Raw genomic sequence first — 19858 nt, forward strand, 5'->3', positions numbered from 1 at the left:
GTTGGGCTTGTTTGGGAGTAAGACAGTTGGTCAATTCAAGCACACTGAGACATGGGGCCACGCTCTAACCAGTAGAAGGCACTGCCCCGGCTCCAGAGTCAAGGGCTGCACTGAGCTTCTCCAGATGGGCTCCCCAGGTCAGAGGGGGGCCTGGGCGGCAAGGGGGACAGCAGGGCCCTGCAGAACCAGGGCGCTGGGGCACATGAGAGGGCACAGCTGGCCCCAGCACAGCAGACCGGGCAGGATTGGCTGGCACGTACCTGAGGGAGCCGCCTGGGAGGAGCTGGAAAGGGTCTCATGGATGCGCAGCTCAGCACAGAGGGCCTGGCAGAGCCGCTGGTTCTCCTCGCACTGCTGCTGAAGGAGCGGCACCGTGCGCTCCAGCCTGCAGACAGAGCAGCCGGGGTCAGAGGGGCACGCTGCCCCCCCAACGCCCCTCTCCTGCTGACCACCCTCCCGTGATGTTACAGAGAAAGGCAGTGACATCACAGCCCCTTGGCAGTGGTGCCATGACACACCCAAGTGGGCTGGGACCCTGTGCCCCTGGGATGCTGCTCAGCTGGCCAGAGGGCCAGCCTGCGCGCTGTGTGATTGTGGCCACACCCCACCCAGTGCCACGCCTCAGGGCTCTGAGACACACACCCGTTCCCCGTGCCTGGCACCCCAACCCCCACCTGTGGTTGTTCTCCTGGAGAGCCAGCCGCTCCTCCCGCAGCTGACAGCCGCTCTGCCGCTGCTCTGCCAGCTCCTGTGCCAGCATCCGGTTCTCCGCCTCGGCCTTCTGCAGCCTACAGCGCGTGGCCTCACGCAGCCGCTCCAGCTCTGGGGGGAGAGCCCCATTACCTGACGCCACAGAGGGGAGGGGAGAGCCCTGTTACCCGCCACCCCAGGGGAGGGGAGAGCCCCGTTACCTGATGCCCCGGGTGGGGAGGGGAGAGCCCCGTTAGCTGCCACCCCAGGGGAGGGGAGAACCCTGTTACCACCAAGCCCCGTTACCTGCCGCCCGTTACCCAGGGAAGGTGGAGGAGGGGAGAGCCCCGTTACCTGGCAGCAGGGGGTGGGGAGCAAAGCCCAACAGTAATGGCCAAGGTGGTGAATGGGGCTAGGGCAGGGGAGGGGCCATGTGCCTGGGGTGGGCAGGGCCCAGTGCCACATGGCAGTGCCAGTAGGACGCTTGATGCCCACAGAGGTAGGACTGTGCCCAAGGGGATAGCACCTTCTCATGCACAAGCCCTGTTCTCCAATCCACATCCACAGAGCAGGGAGCTGTAGGAGCCGCAGCCACCAACACGCCCTGTTGGGGGGCGGATCGGGGTGGCCCCTAACAAAGGAGCGAGGCCCAGCTGGGTCTGGGGGGGGTCTCCTGAAATTAGGGTGACCAGATGTCCCGATTTTATAGGGACAGTCCCGATTTTTGGGTCTTTTTCTAATATAGGCTCCTATTATCCCCCACCCCGTCCCGATTTTTCACACTTGCTGTCTGGTCGCCCTAGCTGTGATTCTGGGCCCCCAGGAGCGGGGTCTGCCCCACACGTAGAGAGAGCCCAGATCTAGAGCCGGGGCTGGCACTCAGCAGCTGCCCTTGGGCTGCACCCCCTGCAGAGGGGCTTGTGCCAGGCAGTGTGTGGCTGGCCGCCCCCTGCCCCTACCTCTGGAGAGGTGAGCAAACTGGAGCTGCAGGCTCTGGTTCTCCTCCCGCAGGGCTTGGGTCTCGCTGCTCAGTGAGGATGCGGACTCCAGCCCCTGGATGTAGATGTTGGTGGGATACCCTGGAACAGAAGCAGCCGTGACGTCCAGGGCAAAGCTGCCAACGCTCCCTGCAGGAGCCCCTGGGCCTCTCCCAGAGTCTGCGCCAACTGCCCACTGCTGTGCCCGAAGGAAGCCCTGGGCACTCCACCTCCAGGCTGGCCACCCACCCGCGCTGAGCCCACACTGATAGGAGGAGAGAGGACGGAACGGCTGTGGAAAAGAAACGGCTCAGCCCCATAAGGAGTCCCCCGCCAGGATCGGGCCCTGGGAAATGGGGGCAGGGAGCGGGGTGCAGAGAGCTGAGCCCCAGCCATACCCCTCCCTCCCAGGGAAGGAGATGTGCCCACCCACCTCAGGAGCTTCACTCTAGGGACTTGAGCAGACAACAGCAACCCCTCTCTGAGCCCCCCGTGCACCTCTCTGCCCCACTCCCTTTGGGTACTGAGATTGCCGGGTACCCCGCCCAGATCCACACCCTGTGATTTTTGGGCAGGGCTTCTTGGGTACCTCCTCCCTCCCCCATCCCGGATCCCTACCCCAAACTCTCTGGGCCCATTGGGTGCTGGGTTTCCCTCACCCTGAATCCCTGCCCCATACTCTCTGGGCACAGGGGGTTCTGGGTTCCACCCCTCCCCGCGCTCACTCTCCCACACCTTCTGGGCACAGGGGGTTCTGGGCTCCCCCCAGTCACTCCCCCACGCCCTCTGGGCACAGAGTGTGCTGTGCCCTGTGTGCTGGGGCCAGGGAGCACCCTGACGTCCCGTCCCGTACCATTGCCCTTGGCGGTAGTGGCGAGGCGTTTCTCCAGCTGCTCCCGCAGCCGGTCGTTGATGCAGATGGATTCCTCCAGGCGCTGGCGCAGGCTGCGGATCTCTGCCAGGTGTCCTTCCAGCAAGTCAGCACCTGCACCCGCCGGGTGAACAGAGAGCTGAGTGGGACACCAGGGCTCAGCCGGGAGTAGGCCAGGAGGGCACGATGCTTCCTGAGCACCACGGCCACTTCCCTGCATGGGCTGTCCCCTGCGGCCCGAGGAGCAGGACTAAAGCAAAGGGAGCTGGTTACAGACAGGCTGGGGGTGCTACAGGACAGAGGGCACACGGCCCCTTTCACACCTCCCCCAGGACACCCACCAGACCGCGCTCCCTACAACGACACAGTTCTGCCCTCCCACAGCCCACGGCTCCTCCCATCCCCGCGGCGCGGCTCTTACCCGTCAGAGCCAGATGGCTGGCCGGATACCCAGAGGGTAAGTGCCCATAGAGGGCCCCCATGGGAGGCTGGGCCCAAAGGGGGTTGCTCTCCAGGAAGGCAGCCCCTGCTTTCCTGTCCAGCTGGGCGGAGCTCTGCAGCGGGCAAGACTGTGGGGTGAGATGGGGAACGTGGAGACAGCGGGAGGTGCTGGCTTCCCCGAAGTCGCTGGTCAGTGGCAATGGTTTGACTGGTGGTGCGGCAAGAGGTCCCCCTAGATAGACGTGGACAGAAGTGGGTCTGGGGCCCACAGGAGGGCAGGGCTGGGTGCCACCCTGGGGATGAAGGCAGGACCTGTCCCAGAGAGACTGCCCAGAGAAGGTGCCTGGACAGGAAGGCCCTAAGTGCACGTGCCCAGCTCAGAGCCACTCGCGGCTCTGCTGAGAGCCACCCAGGGACACCTTCCCCACTTGCCCTGGGGCCCTGGCTCACCCTGGCAGCCCAAAACACTCCCAACAAGACACCCCAGGAAGTCCCCCAGTGCTCACAGCCTCCCCACTGACGCAAGGCCTCAGGCAGAAAAGTGTGGGTCAGAGCAGTGCATCCATTGCCCCTATGCTGCCAGACGGGGCCTGGACTCTCAGGTTGGGGGAGGGGTCTTGCTCTTCTTGCAGGCTCTTTGTTGGCCCACTGGCCATAATCCCAGAGGCAACCTCAGCAGCCCAGACGGTCACTGCCTCTGCCCAGAGGCCTGTCTGCAGACCAGGGCACACTCACAGATACAATTGCGACTGTCCATTCTGCCCTGCTCCATAGCCAGGCCAGAGAGCCCCCGCGCCGCTCCTCCATCCAGCCCAGAACCCGTAGGAGTGCTGTGCCCGCTACGCCCCATTCCCAGTACAGCCCACTGGCACCCGAGGGCAGCTCCCCCGTCACACCAGGTGAGGCAGCCGATGTCCCCGCTGCGAAGCACAATGCCCCGTGACACACGTCGCAAAGCACTGCAAGCTGGACCACGCCGTGGCACCGACCCACTGGCAGGTACCAAGCTGAGCCAACACGCTGACATGCATTGGCGAGGGCTGGGGGCAAGCAGCAAGAGACAGAGGCCAGGGTATCGGGCCAACAAGCCAAGAGCACGTGGGGAGCCCGGCGCCTTCCCAGCCAGCCAGCCCAGCACCAGCCTGCGTTGGGCTGGCACCAAACGCATCAGCAATGGGGCTAGGCAGCTCAGAGGAATTGGGGAAAGGGAGACACCCACGGTCAGTCCAATCCAGCCCCACTCAGCTGGGATATGCCCCTCCAGTGCCTGTGAGGTGAAATGTGTCAGGGGGTCTCAGCACAGATCCTAGTGACCCCAGACAGCCGCCCCACCTCAGCCAGCCCCACCTAGCCCCACCACTGGCCATCTCGGCAGAGGAGCCAGACGCTGAGTTGAGCCCTGCCAGAGCCAGGCTGGGCACATGGGCTGGGGCTCCTTGGCAGACGCCAGGCATACCTAGGCTCTAGCATCAGGAGGGTTTCTCAGGTCCTGCCACTCTGTAGCCTGAAACCCACTCTGCCCAGCCACGTTGGGGCCTGGCATGATCCCTCCACACACTATGGGGCTGGAGGATCCCTCTCTCAGCTCCTACCCCGCCCCCAGTCTCTACACTATGGATATGCAAGGGGGGGAGGTCCCTCTCTCAGCTCCTATCCCCCCCAGTCTCCACAGTAGGCAGGAGGGATCCCCCCCTCCAAGTTCCCAGCCCTGCTCCCCCAGTCCGTCTGCATAAGCAGCTTCTCCCCACCTGTCCTGAAGCTGGGAATGACTATTTCTCCAGTCTCCTCCCCGTGCCGTGCCCACCCCCCAGCCACCTGCCCCCTCCCACCTCAGCCTTGCTGGTGCTAGTGGGCCCAGGCCAGCTGATGCCTCTCTCCTGCCTCCCCACTTGGGAATGGGGCTGCAGCAGGAGCAGCTGGTTGGGTGAGGACAGCGTGTGCCCAGGACAGACAGACAGAGCAGGCATGGGGGGCTGCGAAAGCCATGCAGAGCCACGTGCCAGGGAGAGGCAGAAGAATCAAGCCAGAGGCGCTCACTTTCTCCCAGCTGCTTCTGCAGCATGTGCAGTTCCTGCTGCACCTCAGCCAAGGAGAAGACAGGCGTCCCGCAGCAGCCCAGGAGAGCAGGGGGGGCGGGAGGAGGAGGGCCGAAAGGCAGGAAGGCAGATGGCCCAGGGGCAGGCGTCAGAGGGACGCTCAGTGGCTTGGACAAGGAGTCAAAATGCAACCCTGGAGATGGGAGAGAGAGCAGAGATGGGGAGAGAGATTAGCTGGGCTCGGGGTGCAGCTGGCACTGGGGCAGCCCGGAAAATCCCCCCTGGGGCAGCCCGGAAAAGGCAGCACTGCACCCCCCACAGCCATACCAGCCCCCTGACAACTGGGGCCAGGCTGCACTGCACCCCCAGGACAGTACCGGCCCCCCGGCAATGGGGGCCAGGCTGCACTGTGTCCCGCAGGACCATACCAGCCCCCCAACAACCAGAGCCAGGCCCGCCACGCCCACCAGGGCCCTACCGGCCCAACAACAACTGGGGCCAGGCCTAGGGTTGCCAACTTTCTAATCGCACAAAACCGAACACCCTAACCTCACCTCTTCCCCAAGGCCCCGCCCCCTTCCCCGCCCACTCACTACATTCCCCCTCCCTCGGTGGCTCACTCTCCCCGACCCTCACTCACTTTCACTGGGCTGGGGCAAGGGGTTGGGATGCAGGAGGGAGTGAGGGCTCTGGGGTGGGACCAGAAATGAGGGATTCAGGGCATGGAAGAGGGTGAGGGCTCCGGCTGGGGGTGCAGGCTCTGAGGTGAGGCTGGGGGTGAGGCGTTTGGGGTACAGGAAGGGGCTCCATGCTGGGGGTGGGGCCAAGGGATTCAGAATGTGGGAGGGGACTGCAGGTTGAGGCAGGGGGTTGGGGTGTGGGAGGGAGTATGGGCTCTGGGTTCAGGGTGTGGGCTCTGGGCTGGGGCAGGGGGTTGGGTGCGGGAGGGAGGTGAGGGCTCTGGGATGGGGGTGTGGGCTCTGGGGTGGAGCTGGGGATGAGAGGTTCAGGGTGTGGGAGGGGGCTCTGGACTGGGGCAAGGGGTTGCAGTGCAGGGGAGTGAGGGCTCTGGGATGGGGGTGTGGGCTCTGGGGTGGGGCCGGGTACTGGGGCATAGGCTTACCTCCAGTGGCGCTCAGTCAGCGGGGGGCTAAGGCAGGCTTACTGCCTGTCCAGGCACTGTGGACTGCGCTGTTCCCCGGGAAGCGGCCAGCAGCAGGTCTGGCTCCTAGGCAGAGGTGCGCAAGCGGCTCTGCATGCTGCTCTCACCCACAGGCACCGCTCCCCCAGCTCCCATTAGCCGGGAACCAGCCAATGGGAGTGCGGAGCCGGTGCTTGGGGCGGGAGCAGGGCACAGAGCCCCATGGCCCCCCGCCTAGGAGCCGGACCTGCTGCTGGCCGCTTCAGGGGCGCAGTGCGGTGTCAGAACAGGTAGGAACTAGCCTGCCTTAGCCAGGCAGCACCATCAATGGGACTTTTAGCAGCCTGGTCAGTGGTGCTGACTGGAGCTGCCAGGGTCCCTTTTCGACTGGGTGTTGAAAACCAGACACCTGGTCACCCTAGCCAGGCAGCACTGCACCCCCCAGGGCCCTACCAGCCCCCGACAACTGGGGCCAGGCTGCACTGCACCCCCCAGGGCCCTATCAGCCCCCTGACAACTGGAGCCAGGCAGCACTGCACCCCCCAGGGCCCTACCGGCCCCCCGACAACTGGGGCCAGGCTGCACTGCGCCCCCCAGGGCCCTACCAGCCCCCTGACAACTGGGGCCAGGCCACACCATGCCCACCAAGGCCGTACCAGCACCCTGACGACTGAGTGATGCCGCACCCATCCCCAGAGCCATACTGGCGCCCGACAACTGGGGCCAGGCTGCACTGCACCCCCCAGGGCCGTACCAGCACCCTGATGATTAGGGCCAGGCCACACCATGCTCATCGGGGCCGTACCGCTCCCCTGACGACAGGGGTGATGCCACACCATACCCACCAGGGCCTATTGGCCTCCCGACAACTCGGGCCAGGCCGCACCACGCCCCCCAGGGCCCTACCAGCCCCCCCGACAACTGGGGCCAGATCACACCACGTCCCCAAAGGCCCTACTTGCCCCCTGATGACTGGGGCCAGGCTGCACCCTGCCCACCACAGCCGGCCCAGCCCTCCAACAACTAGGGCCAGGCCACACTGTGTCCACTGCAGTCGGACTGGCCCCCCGACTACAGGAGCTGGCCACACTGTGCCTCTTAGGGCTGTACTGGCCCCTGACACCTGAGGAAAGGCCATGCCATGCCCCCCTGGCCATACCGGCCTCGACTATTGGGGCTGGCCACACCATGCCTCTCAGGGCAACAACTGGGGCCAGGCCATGCCATTCACCCCACAGCCATACCAGGCCCCTGACAACTGGGGTGAGGCCGCATCGTGCTTCTTGTGGCCATCCTGACAACCGAGGGGAGGCCATGCTGTGCATCCCATGGTCATCACAGCCCTCCAACAGGGCAAGAACACTCCGCACATCCCATGGCCATCTCAGTGCCCCCCCCCCCAGCCCCGCAACCAGGGGAGGCCACGCCACCCCATGCTGCATCTCCCATGACCTCCTCAACCCTGTGACAACCAGGGGACAGCTGCACTGCACCTCCAGCAGTTGTCCCTGCCCCTACGGCCTGCAGCCATCAGGGCTGGCCCCGCCACAGGGGTGAATCTGAGGAAATGGTGTTCCCCACGACTGACATATGCCAGGGGCCTGGCCTGGCCCACTGGCTGTGACTCCTGCCTCAGAGGGAACACGGCCCTGAGCTAAACCGAAGCCGTCCCTTATCGCATATCCCCCATTGGCCCCACGCTGCCTCCCGCACTCCAGCAGGTGCACACCTTGGCACGGACGCCAGCTCCGACAGAGCCTTGCAGCGCTCACACACTCTGCGCCCACCTAACAATCCCCTAGTGCCTTTCTTCAGCAACAGGCCAGGCCCAGTCCATCCAGGGTGGGGACGCTGCTTCCGAACAGCCGCACAGAAATCCCGGAGAGACAAACTCCTGCTTGTCCAGCCGAGGTGCAAACCCCAGCCAGTATCTGCTCCTGCTGCAGACAGCAGCCTGCTAGCGAACAGACCACCAAGCGCCACCTGCACCAGGCTCCAGGCAGAGCCCCGCCAAGGCACCCGTTAGAGCCAGACTGGGATAGAGGCATGATCACCCCCTCAGGGTGACCAGCCCCCAGCCACGCTGTCCATGCCCCTAACCATCGTTCTCCCCCCCAACCCCACCCCAACACTCCCACATCCTGGCTCTCCCCCCACCTGCCATGTCTTCCAGTGCTGTTACACCCCAGCCCTGGGAAGGACACGGCAGTGGGAGAACCCCCAGCAAGATGCCAACAAGGTAAAATTCTCCATGCATGGCGGGCCAAGCCCTGCTCCAAGGAAGCCAAGGAGCCAGCCACGGTGGAGTCAGCTTCCACCCCTCTGCAAACGAGGGAGGGTTGGAGGGGGGCAGCTGAGGAGCAGCTTCCACCCCTGGGGACAGCCCCTCCAGGACTGGCCTCTGAGCTCTGCTAACCCCGCCTGCAAAGCCATTGTCTCTGCTGCAGCCCGGAGGCGGCCTGTACCTGTGCGTGTCTGGCCGCTGTCCATGGGAGGGTGCTGTGAAGATGGCCCAGTGGGGTAGCCTCTGATGGACTCTGCCGGAGCCTGGTGGGGTGCAGCGGCGGGGGATGGGTTGGATGCCAGAGCAGCAGGGTGAGTGACGTCTAGAGACCCACAGGCGAGAGAGAAAGGGTCACGTCAGAGAGCCGACAACAGTGCGGGCTCACGCACCAGCACCCAGCTGCATCCCTGGTGACTGGGGCAATAGCCACTGCAGCCCAGGCAGGTGTAGCGCCTCGATGGGACCCTCGCCCTGGGGAGGAAGTGAGTGACCCGAGCTCTCTAAAGCAGATGCAGAGAGAGGAGACCAGCGTCTTGGCATTCTCCATAGAACAGCCCCTTGCTGACCTGAATCTGAATGGGCTAGGGAAGTGGGGTGTTTCCCCAAATTCCTACAGCACCCCAGCAACGATGGGAGATGCACACGCATGGCCAGAGCCTGCCTCACAGACACCCGCTTGCTGGTCACATTGGGAAGCCTGGGCACCGCACCGAAAGAGGTTCTGCGTGGAACCCTGCAGTGGCTTCCTGGTGACACTGGGCAAGCTCCTTGGAATCTCTGGGCTGGATCCTGATCCCAGTTACACAAGTGTAAACCTACAGCAATCCCCCTAGCTCCAGTAGAGCCACTTCGGAGTCACACCAGAATCCAAATCAGGCCCGCCGTGCCTCAGTTTCATAATATGCAAAAAGGAAGCTACACAGCAGTACACCTCTCTGCAGTGTGTATCTTTGATCTATGGGGCTTCCCTAGCTATGGGACAGGGGCCAAGCCTGGCTATGGGACAGGGGCCGGTGTTTCAGCTACGAAACCCCCACAGCTGGCCCCCATCAATCGACTCAGGCTGCGGGACTCTAACTAGGGTGACCAGATGTCTCGATTTTATAGGGACAGTCCCGATTTTTGGGTCTTTTTCTTATATAGGCTCCTATTACCCCCCACCTCTTATCCCAATTTTTCACACTTGCTGTCTGGTCACCCTAGCTCTAACACTGCGGTGTAGATGTCTGAGTGTGGGCCCCAGGTCCCTCCCCACTTGCGGAGTTTCAAAACAGCCCCCTAGCCTGAGCCCCATGGGCCAGCTGCGTGTGTCTGCAGCCTGGACATCCTCACTAGTATGCAGAGCGAAGCCCAAGGGGGCCCTGAGACACTGCTGTAATAGCCTGCATGGGCAGTGCAGGATCAGTCCCTTTTGGGGGGTGGGGGGGAAGAAATGAAGAGGGCTCAGCTATGCCCAGTGGGGTGTGGCTGTGACATCATCCAAGAGGCCCATGCAATTGGGAGGCAGCTGTGGGTAATCAGTGTCCCAGCAGCTCCTGCCAGGGGATTGGCCTGTCTAGGGGCTACCAGTCAAGTGCGCCAGCGGGGTGTGGCTTGTGAAGCCCTCTAGCTGTCCTGCATAGCCCCTGCTGGTGCGCTCCAAAAGGTGCCTAGTGCGAGTTAAAGGGGTCTCTGGCTGCGCGCACTAGGCACCTTTTGGAGCACACCAGCAGGGTCTAGGCAGGGCAGTCAGAGTGCAAAACACCTTTTAAATGTCACACCCCTCTGGGCTGCTTTGCCATACCATGTAGACAAGCCCCAAGAACCCCTCCATCCCCCTTGCTGGCTTTGCAACCGCTGACAGCCCACCCCGTCCAGCGTGCTCCCTCTCCTAGCGATAAAGTAACCCCTGAAATTCTGAGACCCAGACAAAACTAGCAGGGAGAGAGCCAGCTCTCTGTCCACTCTGTGTCCTGCCGCACGATGGAGGCCAGGCTGGGCTCTCAGAGCAGGAGCGCACTGGCAATCAGTTCACTAAAGATATTTAGCACAGTTGTAAAGGCTACTGGGGTTCCTCCTACAGCTCTAGCCAGCCTGCAAAGTTTGGTGGCTCCCTCAAGGTGTTAAGTACCTCGGGTTAATTGGCAGTCAATTAATCATTGCCAGGTCCAGAAGCCACCGAAGACAAGTGCCACCTCCCACCCCTCCCAGCCAGCTTCCCTGGTGCTTGGGGGCTCTTCACACAACCACCCAGGGGAGAAAAATAATATTATTTTATAAGATAACATGCTTGAGTGGCAGGGGATTCTGGGGCAGGAGGCTGCCAGGGAACAGCTTCACACAGTCTCGATTCCAAGCCGGCAGCATCCTGAGAATTCACAGATGTCTGACAGCACCTTAAGGTACTTCAGTGGGAGGAGCTGGAAGGATCATTATGAGTGAGGCAGGTGCCCCCCTGATTCAGAAGGCAGGTCTACACTTCACACACTGCATCGGTGCAGCTGTCGTGCTTACATGAGAGAGCGCTCTCCCGTCGACGTAGCTAATCCACCTCCCCGAGAGGCAGTAGCTGTGTCAGCGGGAAACACTGTGCTGTCTACACGGGAGGCTACAGTCAGTATAACAACATTGCTCAGAGGCATGAAAGAATCCATGTATTTATACCAACAGTGTCTGTAGCGTAGACCTGGCCTGAGCCAAGCATCAGCCCTGCCCAGAAGCACGGAAACCCCCTAGAGGGAACATCTGAGAGCATAAGTAACAGAGAACCCAGAGAACAACGTGCAGGGATTGGGGCAGAGTGAGGGAAAACCCCCAGTAAGTGCCATCAGCACTCAAGGGCCACGCACCTGCACGTGGCTCCCTTGGGCTGGCAGCAAGACAATGCCCATGCACTCTTGCTACGTATATACAGCCTCAGGAAGGGATCTAGTTCCTTCCCCAGGACCAGTCCCTTTCGGGGGGGGAGAAGTGAAGAGGGCTCAGCTGTGTCCAATGGGGCATGGCTGTGACATTATCCAAGAGGCCCAGCCAATTAGGAGGCAGCTGTGGGGTACTCCAGGTACCCCCGATGCTCTTAGTGGCCCTGCACATGCCTGAATCCTTTGGGACCCACTGGCCGTGGGGGGGGAGGGCTAATTGTGCTGCTGAGTGTTATTTTGCAGAGGCCAGTGGCAGACGGACTGGCTGGGATGGAAGTATCATGGGGCTGCCAGAGTCAAAGACTCATCAACTGTGGGCTGGAGGTGAGCCCTGAGACACTGTGGGAAGGGGCCAGGCTCGGGACACTAGAGACCAGTTCCTGCTGCGTGCCCTGGTCAGCCCTGAGAGCGCACAGAGGGCTCAGGGTGCCTCCCCATTCTGCCAGCCCCTGCCTGGGCACAGTCCATGGGACACAGAAGCGCCCAGCTTTACCTGTGAGGCGCCGGGACGGCTGCTCGCTGCGATCCCCCTGGAGCTGGCTGTACTCACTGGTGGCATCCCCGTCGGAGCAGGCCTCCGGGCCATCAGACAGGAAGGAGGCGCTGCTGTTGGAGCGGGGTGACTCGGAGAGCGCACGGCTGCTGGATGGGGTCTCGCAGCGCTCCTGGAGCTTGGCCTGAAGGGTCTCGATCATCCTCTCCTTCTCCCGGAGCTCCTTACTCAGCCTGGGAGGGAGCATGTGTCAGCCCCACATCTACACATGCACACAGTGCACATGTCCTATGGTAGGGGTGGCCTCACATGGTGCACTGAGACCATGCGTTCCCCTGCCCCCTCTCCCTGATGGCCTCGCATGGTGCACTGATCCATGCATTTCCCTGCCCCCTCTCTACAGGGTCTGATGGCCTTGTCTTCAGCACACCCAGCTTCCCACTCACTTTCAAGTATCCAGGCCATCTGCCCACATGGGCCCCTTCCTGCTCTCATGAGGGTGTTCCTCACTACAGAGACCCCCGCACGCTGATATGAAAGTCTTCAGATGCCCTGTTCCAGGCTCCTGGGCATGGCCAGGCCTCCACATGCAGGGGCACAAAGGAGACAGCTTTGCAGGTATTAGCCTACGTGTCACTAGCCAATGTCTCCCTTGGACTGGGAACGGGCTCCGCTGGCCTCTTTGCTCAGTCTTATGGGGCTAGGAGAGGAGGGGCAGCCTAGCGCAGCTGGAAAGCCCCGTAAGGCCCTCGGACTCCCCTTTGCCAGCAGCTGGTCAGCAAAGGAGAGGCCAGTGCCCTTTGCTCTGCAAGGCAGCCTGAGCCCCGTGCAGTATGGCAGGCACCCTGCCAGAGCAGACATCCCGGGACTCCCTGGAATCACCCGTGTGGTTACCTGAGCGCCACGAATTCGTGTCCGGTTTTATCTTCCACGTCAGAGCGATCCCCTGAAAGCAAAGCCAGAGGGGTCTTGTCAGGGGTGCAGGGCGGCACAGCACCAGCTCCCCTTGGGCCCCCATGTCAGAGCACAGCACCCTCCCTTCTGTGACACCAAGAGACCACGCCCCCCTCCCCCATCGCCCCCCGTTGTCGAGAAACAGCCTTCCCCTGTCACCAAGAGACCACAGGGCCCCCAACCCCCCGTCACCAAGAGACCATGCCCCCCCTCCCCTCACCAAGAGACCACTGAGAGCACAGGTCCCCTGTCACCAAGAGACCACTGACAGACCCCAGGTCCCCTCCCCTGCACAGTACCCCCAGACTAAATTGCCCCTGCTCCAGCCCCAGTCCCCAAGCTGTTCCCACCTACTCCGGAGGTGGCAGCCATCCTGGGAGGAGTAGCCATGCAGCTACGCTAGGCCAGGGCAGCGCTCGCCATGCCTGGGGGTAACCTCTCTCTCTGTGGGACCCAGGCCCCCAGCCAGCTCTCGGCGCAAGGTGGAGCCGTCTCAGGGCCTCACCCTCCAGTTCTGCCCAGCAACCTGCCCAGCAACACCCTGATACGTGTGGGGTGCTGGAGAGAAACAAAAAGACCGTCCCTAGCATGTGCAGGGAAATACTGTTGTCAACCAACCAGCGAAGACAGCAATTGCCGGAGGATGGCAGATGGGGCTAGCGCAGTCTCTGACCATGGGACACACTAGCTGCTGCAGTGGGCAATTATGAGATAACTGGCCCTTGAGGGACTTTCCTTCCAACCATGGTCATTCCCCAAGGTAGGCAAGCCTATGTCCCCTCTCATGTAGTATTAAGATTAGCCCTGTAGCGGCAGCTGTTCTCTCTCCATATAAACATTCATCCTTTGGGGAATCCTCCTAAGCCCCTGGCCTCAATGAGATCTAGTGGCGGTGAGCTCCGTCAGCCACTGGTGCCCCCAGATCGGCATGTTACTCAGCCACGCACTGCTGCTCAGCTTGCTGCTCAGTCTCTCGGCCAGCTGGCCACCCTGGGCCAGGTGCTCCCGAAAGCTCTGGCCCATGTAGTAGTCGATGTCGGTGCCTCGGAGAAGCTCCTCGAAGGATTTGACGGTGTCCCGAAGGTGCTGAGTGAGCAGGTGGCACACGCTGCGCCCTTCCCGCATCTTCTGGCGCAGGTGAGAGAGCTCCCGTGCTTGGGCCTGGATCAGCGAGTCATATTTCCTGCCAGGGCAGAGGGCAGAGGGAAGTTAGCTGGGCAAGGAGGGCGGGAGGAGGGGCGGCACCCCGGCCTGGCTGCTCTCAGACCATCCATCCCCAGGGCGAGTGAGCTGCCAGAAGAGGCACCAGCTTCACATCCAGACAACTGGAGCCTCCACAGCCTCTGGCCTGTGCAGCGAAGGCAGGCAAAGCGAGGCTGAGCCCAGGGGCCTGCCCGCCCAGACCCTTGGCCTCCTGCTGGCAAAGGGCCAGGCCCTGAGGTCCCCAACCCTGAGACACAGGCCCAGTGGGACGGGGGGGAGGTTCTGAAGGATCCCTCAGCAGCTGCCGGAGGGCGCATGCTCTGGGCATTGGGGCTTGTGTGGCTCTGGAGAGCAGAGCCCATTGCCTGGAGACGCTCTCACCGCCCCAATGGTTCTAGCTATGCCAAGTCCGTGCCGGGTTGTGCCTCCACTTTCTGGGCCTTTCACCTGCTGCCTGCTGGAGGGGAGGATGCCAGAGTTAATTGGCAGCTGCCTTGGATGCATGGCCCACATGGCCAGAGACTCAGCTGCTGTAACTCAGCATCGCTGCCTGGAAGCCACGGCCAGCTCCCTCCAGCTGAGGGTCTGGCCCAGCAGGCCTGTCCCTACCTGCTCCTTACCCTGGCCAAACAGCAGAGCGCAGTTCCTCAGGCAGCACCCCTCCTGCCCAGGGCCCAGGCAGTTGGGCCTCCAGCAGGGACACCCTGTGGACGAGCCACTCGAGGTCTCTGCTGGCCTGGAGCGCAGGGGGGCAGAAGGCCCCAACGCCATCAGACTGCCAGCCCTCGTCCTCATCAGTGGCGCTGGGCACCGGCTTGTGGAGCCACTCGGCGCCTGAGGCGTAGTCACTGGTGCTGGAGAAGGAGCGGGTGCGGCGCTGCAGCCTCTGGAGAGCCTTGTTCGAGTTCTGCAGCTGCAACTGGAGCTCCCGCACATGCTGCTGCAGAACAGCAACGTCTTCTGACTGGCCCCAGCACAGGCCCCCCCGTGGCCCCGGCCGGCTCAGCTCCTCCATCAGGCCGGCCTTGCTGAACACATCTGGCTCCTCGCACTCTGGAGAGGGAAAGGAAGGCCTGAGGTCTTGGGGTGCCCAGCCCCTGCTGCTGGGGGTCTAAGCCCCATGGGGAGATGGGCAGGAGGGATTTGGGGGAGCAGCTTTGGTCGTGGGGCTCCCAGTCAGCTCCACACACAGGCCTCTGATGGGGCTGGGCCTAGGGCTGGGTAGCGTCACTGCCACTGCAGAGCACCCGGGAGAAACCCAGAGAGATTTTCTGTAGCAGATGAGCAGCTTGTTTTAAAGCAAACTGCCGGTAACCAGTGGGCTGCTGGGCATGGGACGGCACCGGGGGAGGAGCTCCAGGGGCTGGGCCCAAAGGCTGCCATCTCCCACCAGCCCTGCCCCCTCCCCACTTGCACCTTACCAGGGCTGGGGGTCTCCTCCCGGTCGGCCTCATTTTCACTCCTCCCGCACGTCTCGTATCCCAGATCCTGGAGGTCCACTTGCACCTGCTTGTTCTCCTGCTGCACCAAGGGCTCGCCTGCCGGGGCAAAGAGCCAACATGGCAGCCTGGGCCTCTGGCGTGTGGGCCCCATGGGCCTGGGACCCCAGAGGGGCTCTGCTGTCTGCTGGGAACATGCTGCCTCCTACCTGGGGCAGGGGCTGCGTCTGTTTGGTGCACCGGGCTCCAGCGCAGGGACAGATAACTATAGCGGAGTCCCACAGACCAAGGGCCCCACTTGTTCTCCCTTGGCCCCAGACAGGCGTCTGCAGCTCCGCACAGAATGGCTCCATTCCAGACTGTGTCTGTGATTCTGGATTCTCTCACCCGCCTGGCCTCAGCCCAGCTCCCTGGGACGCGGGAGGGACAGGACCCTGGCAGTCTCCGTTTCCCAGTGCAGAGGGAGAGGGAACCTCAGTGCAGCTCTCCCCCCACCCCCACCAACACCAGGCGCGAGGCCGACTCACTGAGCAGGGTCCTGTACTGCTCCAGCTGCTCCGCCTGAGCCCGCACTGTGGCCTCTGACACGGCCAGCTTGTCCTGCAGCTCTTGGTTGCGCTGCCGGCACTGAACCAGCTGCCCTGACGGCCCTACCCTGGGCTCCACCAACTGCTGCCAGCTGCCCGCAGGGCTGGCCTCCATCTGCTGGGAAGGAAGGAAGCAAGCAGTGACACAGCCGCTAGCCAGCCCCCTCAGCTGATGCAGCTGGAACAATGAGTGTGTGAGTCACCTAACTAACCCCCCCGGCCTTTCCCTCCTTCGCCTGCCTGCCCCACCCTCTCCCTCAGGCTGCAATGGGGTGGGGGGCAGCCCCAAACACAGTGCAGGCACCTAGGCCCATTGCCTCCCCTCACCTGCCCGGGAGGGTGGCTCTTTGCCAGCCACAGGGCACCAGCACCAACAGCAAGGGGGAGAAATGTCAGGGGCAGGGTGAGACCTTGGGGTCCAGAGCCAAAGCTGAGGGCAGAGTCACTGACAATGACAGAGGAACAGTGTGCACAGACAGACAGGAGACGAGGCACAGAGGCGGCAGACAGACACATGGACAGGGGAAGGGGCAGAGAGGCGGCAGACAGACAGGAGACAGGGCACAGAGGTGGCAGACAGACACACGAACAGGGGAAGGGGCACAGAGGAAGCACACAGACACACGGACGGGACATGACACAGAGGCGGCAGACAGGGGACAGGGCATAGAAGTGGCAGACACACACACACAGACAGGGAAAGGGCACAGTAGTGGCAGACAGACAGATAGGAGAAGGGGCACCAAGGCGATAGACAGACACGCAGACGGGATGGGGCACAGAGGCAGCAGACGGACAGACAGACAGGACAGGGAAGGGCACAGAGGCGGCCCACGGGGCAGCCCCTCCTGAAAAGCCGGCTGCCCTGGTAGATGCAGACAGGGAGCAGGCTCTGTGGCAGGTCTGAGCTCTGCGAGCCAGGGGGAGTGTAGGCAGCTCTGCTGCGTCATTCTGATCACTGGGAAGGAGCCCGGGCTGCCCCAAGTGCCCATATTGCCCTCCCTTTCCTCCAGCTTGGCTGGCCAGGGAAGGTGGCATCACGTTCCCATCTACTGCAATGGTTTCTAGTTCAGGGGCACCCGGGGCTGGCTCCATCCCTCTCCTGGCATGGTAAGCCAACAGGCAACCAGGGAAGGCTGCCCCCTGCTGGCCAGGGCGGGCTCCTTGCTGAGGGCTGAACCTCTCCCAGTCCCCTAAGCCAAGGGAGTTACCTGGCTTGTGCCCCTGGGAGCTTGGGCTGGTCCCAGCTCCACTGCCTGGGACCCAGGGCAGGGCCTCTTTGCTGGGTCCTCCTGGAGCTGCCCCTCCAGGGCCGGGCGCTTCCCAGATGCCACCCCCATCTCTGCCCGGAGCCGGTCGATCTCCGTGGCCATGCCGGCGACAAGCTGGGGCGGGAACTTGCTCTCGCCCTCCGGGCAGTTCAGCACCAGCTGCTCCTTGAGGAGGGTGACGACCGTCTCCGAGCTCTGCAGCTTCCTGCTCTGGGTGCGCAGGGCACCCCCGGCCTCTGCCTTATCCTCCCAACCCTCTGACAACGGGGATCCCCCCAGCCGCTCCTTCAGCTCGGCAGTCTCCAGGCACAGGCTCAGCAGGACTTTCCTGCAGGGGACAAAGGGGCTACCGTCAGCGTGGGGAGCCTGAAACGACCCAACCCCAGAACAGCTCCCCACCTCTACTCCCCATCCCCACAGATTCCCCCAGCCCAGAGAGGGCTGGAGAGTTCTTCTTGCCCTGTTCTCCCTAGGCCATTGATCGCCCTCCATGCTGCCTTGGGAGGGGCCCTGGGCAGCTGCATGCCAGGCCAAGCGGCTGGCAGGACTCCTGGCCATTCCCAATGCCCCGCAATGATCATTGCCTGGCCTGGCACCTGACTGCATCCCCTCTCTCTTTAGGGTGACCAGATGTCCCGATTTTATAGGGATAGTCCTGATTTTTGGGTCTTTTTCTTATATAGGCTCCTATTACTCCCCACCCTGTCCTGATTTTTCACATTTGTTGTCTGGTCACCCTATCTCTCTTTGCATCTCTCCATTGGCTCCCACATCTCCATCACACACAAACCATGGTCCTCTCTTTCGCAGCCACCCCATCATCCCAGTCAGCAGCGAACAGTTGCCTCCCAGCTCTGCTGTGCCTGGGACGTGCGGTCCCTCGCCTGAGAGACACTCCCCGCCTGACCATCTGCAAAATCCTCCCCAGCCTCTTTCAAACCCTGCCTTCAGGCTCTGCAGTGCCGTGACCCCTGCGAAGAGCCGACCAGCCAGGTCAGTGATGAGTGGAGTCCACTGCCCAGTTTTGTCTCGCTGGCTCCTGGTTCTCCCCAATCTGTGTCCAGCTCTTGTCTCCTGTCTGATACGTAGCTTGGCCACTCCTAGGGGTGGGCACTGACTCTGTCTGGACAGCGCCTAGCGCCTCGGGGGCCTGGGCCACCACTGAGCTCCCAGATGCTAGCACAATACAGATAGTAACGTGGGGCACCACGTGGTGCCCAACAAGGAGCAGCTGGAATCCCTCCCCTGGATGCCCCCCAGGCACAGACTCTGGCCCCTCTGCACTCCACTGAGGGCCCACCCTCCTCCAAGCAGCACAGCTGGCTCCTGGATGCAGACCAGCCCCTCCCCCAGCCAGCCCACCCTCTGCCCCCACGTGCCATTTGCCAGGGGATGTGCTAGGCAGGAGAGTGAGGCTGCCATGCAGAGGGCTGGCACAGTGCATGGAACCATGTCCCTTCCCCACTAGCAGCCCAGGGTGGAGCATAACCAGGCTGGAGCCAGGACAGAGGCCGGCGCCCTCTGGGAACTTCTCCAGGATCAGGAGGCTGTAATGCAACCTATGGCCCAGGCCCGCAGGCAACGGAAGAGAGATGCATTGTGCAGACATCCACATCACCCTCTTCTCTGCAGCCACTGCCCACTGCCCTGGGCTGTAGCCCATATTGCCCTGCCCACACCCTGTGTCTCCCCTGCCCCCAGGCCCTCCTGTTTAATTGTGATTCATCCCCACCTCCCTCCCCAGCTGGCCAGGGCTCTACAGCTGTCAGCTGGACATTGCCTGACCCCCAGTTTGAGAACTGCTGCCCTAGTTAAAGCAGTGAAACCCCTCTAACATGGGCGCAGTTATCCAAGGATAAGAGGCTGTTCAGCTTATTTCACTGTGTGAGCACGGGATAACTGCGGCCATGCTGGACAAGAAGAGGGAATTACAACATCTTCCCTGATTACTACAAGGGGCAGTACAGTAAAGGCCCAGTGAAAGTATAGCTGCCCTAACACTATCTCAGTGTGAAGTACTGAAGGTTATTGGATTTGCTTGGCAGCCAGGAGGGGTGGTATGACATTATTAATATGAACTGGAACCATACAGTTCATTGTTGCAACCAAGGTCCTGTAGTGGCACCAAATCTTGTAGAAAGGGGATCAAATAAGGTGTCTAAGCCAAGGTTATGGTTGGCTGGTTATAATTATGCTATCTGGATGCATGTATCATTTTTGTATTTAAAGTTATAAGTATTGGCTCTATACTGTCTGTATTTCAAACTTGTGCTATGCTTCTGAGTGACACCCCAGACAAGTTGGTGTCAGCTCTGCCTAGCCTGTTTGATGGCCCATTAAGGACCATCAGCTATACAATTGACCCCTTGAGAGAAGACAGATACACCTTCTGACTCAGCAGGGTATGGACAGAACTCTACGGGGTTGTTTTTTCTTGCCATGTGTCCAAATGCTTGTCTTTGGAACAAAGAAAGAGAGGCCATGTGACAAGAGACTATAAAAGACTGCTGCAGCTCCTCCATCTTGTCTTCAGTCCTGCTTCATATCTCTGGAGGGACTTGGCTACAAATG

At 62.0% G+C, this 19858-nt stretch overlaps 1 protein-coding gene across 21 annotated transcripts in view; it reads right to left on the reverse strand.

The window, feature by feature from the left end:
- The window catches only part of LOC123376123 (myomegalin-like), a 159515-nt gene that overhangs the window by 15107 nt on the left and 124550 nt on the right, over positions 1–19858 (reverse strand). For 16 of the 21 annotated variants that reach the window (XM_045027893.1, XM_045027890.1, XM_045027892.1 and 13 more), the window contains 14 exons: positions 17228–17615; positions 15957–16134; positions 15412–15528; positions 14611–15043; positions 13735–13970; positions 12728–12779; positions 11834–12066; positions 8622–8762; positions 5017–5208; positions 2960–3211; positions 2521–2652; positions 1650–1769; positions 675–843; positions 261–385 (listed from right to left, as the gene is read on the reverse strand). In XM_045027893.1, coding sequence (XP_044883828.1) covers positions 261–385; positions 675–843; positions 1650–1769; positions 2521–2652; positions 2960–3211; positions 5017–5208; positions 8622–8762; positions 11834–12066; positions 12728–12779; positions 13735–13970; positions 14611–15043; positions 15412–15528; positions 15957–16134; positions 17228–17615 — 2768 coding nt within the window. The remainder of the gene's footprint in view (positions 1–260; positions 386–674; positions 844–1649; positions 1770–2520; positions 2653–2959; positions 3212–5016; positions 5209–8621; positions 8763–11833; positions 12067–12727; positions 12780–13734; positions 13971–14610; positions 15044–15411; positions 15529–15956; positions 16135–17227; positions 17616–19858) is intronic. The other 5 variants (XM_045027883.1, XM_045027882.1, XM_045027877.1 and 2 more) reach the window with 5 other exon arrangements.

The sequence above is a fragment of the Mauremys mutica genome, chromosome 8 (genome assembly GCF_020497125.1).
Source record: "Mauremys mutica isolate MM-2020 ecotype Southern chromosome 8, ASM2049712v1, whole genome shotgun sequence".
NCBI classification, from domain to species: domain Eukaryota; kingdom Metazoa; phylum Chordata; order Testudines; family Geoemydidae; genus Mauremys; species Mauremys mutica.